General features: G+C 46.0%; 1 protein-coding gene across 1 annotated transcript; it reads right to left on the bottom strand.

The window, feature by feature from the left end:
- Positions 1 to 2,490: 2,490 nt before the first annotated feature.
- Positions 2,491 to 2,649, bottom strand: Pmar_PMAR027382 (hypothetical protein; the record flags this gene model as incomplete). The annotated part of the gene is made up of 1 exon (XM_002780723.1): positions 2,491 to 2,649. One exon carries the CDS (start codon positions 2,647 to 2,649, stop codon positions 2,491 to 2,493), a length of 159 nt encoding a protein of 52 aa, XP_002780769.1.
- Positions 2,650 to 6,546: the final 3,897 nt, after the last annotated feature.

The raw sequence follows: 6,546 nt of genomic DNA, 5'->3' as shown, positions 1-6,546 counted from the left end.
TCATCGACAGTGTATATGAAGTGATCCACACAATGGGGGTTAGTTCCTCCTCCTCACTTTTAATGCTCGAGCCACTGCTAGTTGTACTTCTCTATCGATTCGACTTTGAATATACTCACTCATAACCTCGGGGTACACCTGACCATACAACTATCAACTACCGTGAGAACCGAACTACACCAAAACTGTTCATGAAGTACCCACATGGTGATACATTGACAAAGGTTTATGAATGGTATAGTCCTCTAGCATAGCGGCCCCACTCGGTAAATAGATTTCTGAATGGTATGGTCCTCTGGCATATCGGCCCCATTCGGAAAATAGATTTCTGAATGGTATAGTCCTCTGGCATATCGGCCCCATTCGGGAAGTAGATCTCTGAACGGTGTGGGGAATCCCGAAACCTCGTTAGAAGTTCGAAGAACACTCTCTCGTTAATGAGTATTTCTTCCAAGAATGTCATGGAAGGGCTTCTTGTCTGCTCACTTCTCACAAAAGCACTACTCGTTTCTTCCACTTGAAAAATCCCGCTACTAGGGATCGAACCCGGGACCTCCCTCTCCTCACCCGAGATGCAAGTTTGGACCCCTCTACCACTGCCATCATCAGCCTCCTCGTCATCTTCAATTTCAAATCTTCCCTTTATATCCCTACCACTTCATTTCCAAATCCATCCCATCCCCAACCTACCCCATCTCCTTCCTCCTAGCCTCAGCAAGAGCATCTTCGAGCACCGCAATTTGACTTCGCAACGACGCCACGACTGCTCTCAAAAACTCCATCTAAATCAACAACAAATACTCAACAGCAATGACGCATAACAGCGCACATCATATAGTCTCTTCCCGTAACGGTTGCGACTAAGATTAAGCCGTGTAAAGGATGAGACTCGAGTAAAATCAGTATTGGAGGGATATATATTCGCATTCCTCAGCTCACCTCAGCAGTTTCTCGCTTTTTAAAGAGGTTTCCATACGAATTCGGGTACACGTGTACAAGAACTAATAAACAGTAGTAACTAATAAACTAATAATGCAGTATATCCTACCGACGAGGAGTGACTCTATGGACGTTACCAAGTAGTCCTACCGCATTTAATGCGACTCCAACATCTTCACCAACCATAGACGGTAATGAAATGGGATGTCCAGCGGCATGTTCGACTGTCGAGAACGCGACAAGCCGTTTGCCCATACCAAAAGCAATCCACTAATAATGAAGGGATAACATCCACACATTGATCCACACAAGATCAATTCCTCTGGATGGGGCGGCTATGCCAACCTAAGATATGCCCGAGTAAGATCAATTCCTCTGGATGGGGCGGCTATGCCAACCTAAGATATGCCCGAGTAAGATCAATTCCTCTGGATGGGGCGGCTATGCCAACCTAAGATATGCCCGAGTAAGATCAATTCCTCTGGATGGGGCGGCTATGCCAACCTAAGATATGCCCGAGTAAGATCAATTCCTCTGGATGGGGCGGCTATGCCAACCTAAGATATGCCCGAGTAAGATCAATTCCTCTGGATGGGGCGGCTATGCCAACCTAAGATATGCCCGAGTAAGATCAATTCCTCTGGATGGGGCGGCTATGCCAACCTAAGATATGCCCGAGTAAGATCAATTCCTCTGGATGGGGCGGCTATGCCAACCTAAGATATGCCCGAGTAAGATCAATTCCTCTGGATGGGGCGGCTATGCCAACCTAAGATATGCCCGAGTGAGATCAATTCTTGCGAATTCTTGCAATTCTACTATGCCGTACTATTCACTATGAGCGACCCTCCCTCATCACCACTCCCACCAGTAGCATCACTCTGAGAGTAGTGCTGAGGCTGCCACTGCTACTGCTGCTGCTCTACTTCATCCACCAACACTCCAAACTGGTTCGCCAGACGACGGAAATTCGCACCGTTACGTCCTGACAGAATGTCCGAGTCTGCCATTCACAGTATTGCGGAATACACACATAGTCATCAAACACATGTGTTCGTGACAGCAAGGAAATTTAGAGCAGTTTTTGTAAACTTCTACCCTCTTCAATAACAAGTGAGGAAACTCCTGAGTTCGGCTGAGAAAAGCGAACATATATTCATGCTGTATACTGCTGTATACTGCTATAATGCTGTATACCGACGTTAATTGCCTCGCGACAGACGGCAATTTGTGTTCGTGCTATACACTCTCGCGGTTTGCATTTCTCATCAACTATTCTATCACTGATCAACGACTTACATGTACGATATAAGAGCACTAATCAGGTAATGATGTGGTTCCATGTGATATCAAATACCCATCGATAAAGTAGGGTGAAAACGGATATATATATATTGCATTTTATGAAAACACTGGTAGAAAAACATATCTCACAAGAATATCGGGTCTTTCACAGAATATTACGCCACTTGACGCAAGACGGGTGGTGAAACTCCATTGCTATTACTATTTATAACATATACCTCCCCTCAAGAAAGTCCCCTGAGTAGCTCACTTCTTAGTGGTATGTCCAGCAGCAGTAGTAGCAGTCGACTTAGCCGTGGTAGCCTGAGCAGCAGATTGTTCATGCTCCTTCTGTTGGGACTTAGCCTCAGCCGCTAGAGCCTTGATGCTGCCTTCAACTTCATCATACGTGCATGAACCTACCATTTGGAAAGTGCCAACTAATTCGACCTCTTTCCACCACACCTGAGATGTGTCTTTCACCACAGCCTCCTAGGAGTTCTTCAGCTCAGCCAGATCGGGGTTCTAGAAGGCGATCAACATACCACGAGCACTCTTCTCAAATGCCATTAATTTTGCTCTGAAAAAACACATTCCCGTCGATGTCACACACTTTTGACCAGCACCAGATCAGTGCTGGAATATATGTTCGCTATTATCCTCAGCTGAGGGCCTAGACGGCTGTTCATTATTGGCTGTTCAAGACCTCAACGGTCTTCAAGCCTGCCACCGAAGTTTCTAGTAACTCCCACTGTAGAGAGTGCTGATAAAGAGAAATATAGGTTTTCTATATTCCGGAACTTTATGCCCGAATTAGAGCTCCTGTGGATTCCATCTAAACGAGGGTGGATGATTGAATAACTATCAACACAAGTGACTCTCAGACTACGAGACGACTTAGATAGAATGCTCATCACATTGTACATGTATTAACTACTACCTTCACAGCGATCGTCACCAACTCTGCATTTCCAAGTCAGAAGCACTCCACCGCTTGCTGATACTATTAGTTTGTCTCGACTCAGAACTGCACAACGGGTCAGATAATTCGGAAAGGCCGAAACCCTATCGAGCGCCTTCCCTACTAGTGTACCTGCTCATGTGAAAGGGTCGTCAAACCCACCCAGAAAAACTGATTCCGATCTTCCCAATTTTTAGTTGAATAATGAAAGCTCTTCCTATCACCATTTTCCGCCAGTTTAGCTCGGTGGAGCATCCTTTCCGACGGTTGCCCTTGAGCTTCCGAAAATTGTATACTCCATATATGTCCAAGACAATCAGAATCATCAGCGACGCTATAGAAGTAACTACAGCAACAACCGGGTTATCGATCCTCTACCACAACTAATCACCCTTGCCCCAATGACGTAATACCGCGGCATACCCCCGCATAACCATCATAGCTCGTCAGCACACGCATTGTGTTGATATCCCAAAGCCGTATCTTCAATTACGTTGAATAGGCGATGGCCGACAACATACAAACATCTTACTGGTGCATCCTTTGAACAGGTTAGAGCAAGAGGGCCGCTGTTAGGTCGACGCACTATCTCTATTTGCAGTATATCCTACCGACGAGGAGTGACTCTATGTACGTTACCAAGTAGTCCTACCGCATTTAATGCGACTCCAACATCTTCACCAATCATAGACGGTAATGAAATGGGATGTCCAGCGGCATGTTCGGATGCCGAGAACGCGACAAGCCGTTTGCCCATACCGAAAGCAATCCACTGATAATGAAGGGATAGCATCCACACGTTGATCGTAGGACTGCTGCTGCTTACCCCATCATCGAAGGCTAACGCCAATGATGATGATGTGCCCGTAAGAGCTGGGAGAATTTTAGATGTACATTGACCACTATGGGTATCCCACACTTGAAGGCCGCCACCAAATGACAATGTCAGCAAAGATTCCGAGTTGGAAATGAACCGACACATCTGCAAGGATGACCAATGGTACTACTAAGAATTGGTGAGCTCAATATGGTGTCCCCCTAGCCACCAACGTTGACAAATGAGTGAGAAATCCACTAGTATTACAATAGCGCCACCTTCTGGATCTGCGAGCAACGTCCTAGTGCATCGCCAAGATATTCTCGATGAAATACAATCCCACAATTTCACTGTGCAGTCCATAGCTGCTGTAGCAATGAATGATCCTGATGGACCGCATCAAAGTCAAACGACACTTAATAGGAATTACCGTCGGAATTGGAAGCGACGTCCGTGATTCTATACGAATGTTCTCGAAGATCTTCGACGACTTGCCTCTCATTGGGATCATATATGCTTACTACTCCATCAGACTGAAACAATACATAAGCGATACTTGGAATATCTCAAGACGCCTCACACGGCCGATAGCAATCAACTCCGGCTGACAGGAAGGGAGGAACGCCATACATGTCACAACAGGTCGACCAGAGAGGTGCATTATCCCGTAACAAGGACCAGATGGAATCATAGGCCCTTTTGCGGCTGACAGACCTCATCAGCGCTCGTTTGAGGGAAGGGAGTTTAGGTTTCACTTTTCCTAGCTCTTGGGAGCGTCCCCAAAGCTTTCTCCAATTGTAGAACTCTGGTTGTGAGCTTAGCAGAGCATGCCCATTTCTCCTCGAGAAAGCCTTTGAACTCAGCTGAGTCTTTAGTACCGCTCGCTATGCTGAATTGCAATCCTACTTTAGGATGGTGTTCCCTGAGACAAGGTGGCTAGAAATAGTAGAAGATCTCAACTTACATAAGATAGCCAAGTATAGCATTCTCAAGGTCGTTTCTGCGGTCTTCCGATAGCATACTGCCATAGGAATATTCACCACCAAACTGGACACCACATGCCATTCCGGGAGGAAGAATACCGAGGTGGGCAACATTCTCTTTTTTTTGGCATCCGTCGGCTCGAGTGACTCAACACCCCCGAAAAAAAAATTGTTGAGAAGCGATCGTGAGAATATTCGATGATAGGCAGTAAAGTCGCACACTGTGGATGAAAAAGGAAATAAATAAAGAGCGAATAAGAATGGAAAAACAGGGAGGACGTGGGAAAGTATGAGTGGCTGTAGTGCAAATCTGAGGCGCCGACTTGGAGGCGGTGTCCCCGGAGACAATTCGTGACGCAGGGAAGTCTTTCTTTGTATTTTGTCCATTTCGCGCAGACTGCTCATTCCTCGAGTAATGTCGATTTTTTAAAAAAATCCTCGACTTAGGTTGAAGCAAGTTAACCAATCCATCCGTCCAGGGTTGCCTACTATCTGTCCTATGCTCTCTAGCTACTAATAACGGTTCAATGTTGATGGGCGACTAGGTTATCTAGCCTTAGGAGGGGGCCACAACCGAAAAGTGGCACAAGCTCGTTCAAAGAACGACGCTAGAAGAATGCTGCAATGTTCGGAAGTTGTGAATGCGCAAGATTAGCAGGAAGCTTGTGATGTTGTAAGTGAGCAAGATGCCACCTTGCTCCTTGGGCCCTCAAACTGAATCCAGCACCAAATTCCTGACGCTGGCACTAAACGCCCTAAAATGCCAGTCTAACAGGGAGAGCGCGCGACTTTCATGCGGATGACCCAGGTTCAAATCCCAACAAGATTAAAATTTTCAATATGTATCTTCTGGAATTAAATATTGATGTCTCTGTCAGTCAAGTGATACGTACGTCTACTATTATTCGTTAGTCGGCTTACTGGAGGTTTTGCTTTGCGTTAGTTAGACGCTTTGTCCGACATTTACGAGTATTATCAAGTTCCGTACTGGGACAATATTCGCCTTCTGTAGTTTAGAGTCTCTCTTCCGACACCTTGAAACACTTCGCTCAACGCAACAATCAACAAATTCAGATGGGGTCACTGTAACATGGATAGAAACTACGAGCGAACATGCGGTTATGCGAGTTCAGCTATAATCACATAGGACGCTTTCTTCGATACATGGGTGAGTTCAGCGGCTCGACTTCAACTGCCAGTAAGAGAGTGTTTATTAGCAGAAGCCCGCGTCCCACATACTCCTGGCACCCAGGACCTGGAGCATCCAAACAGTACGTTACTTTGCAGGAGATATACTGGCATTCACAATTCATACCTAAATATAATGATCGGCTGATTGCCTCTTACAAACAATCTTAAATGGTGAAACACCTGTCGGGATTGCCAGTCAGGAAGGTACTTCAACATGATTGAAACACCGTCGAGCCAGCAGTCCTCATTGGATCAATCGAGTGAGACATGAGCCGGGAGCAGACAGTCTGTCCGCAGAGACCATCTTGTTAGCTTTGCCCATATCGTCAAAATGCAAACACGTGCCGCTGCCGGAAAGACGCTTCAGAAAC

Source organism: Perkinsus marinus, assembly GCF_000006405.1.
Source record: "Perkinsus marinus ATCC 50983 genomic scaffold scf_1104296944144, whole genome shotgun sequence".
Classification (NCBI taxonomy): domain Eukaryota; phylum Perkinsozoa; order Perkinsida; family Perkinsidae; genus Perkinsus; species Perkinsus marinus.
This window is presented reverse-complemented; position numbering and strand designations above follow the sequence as displayed.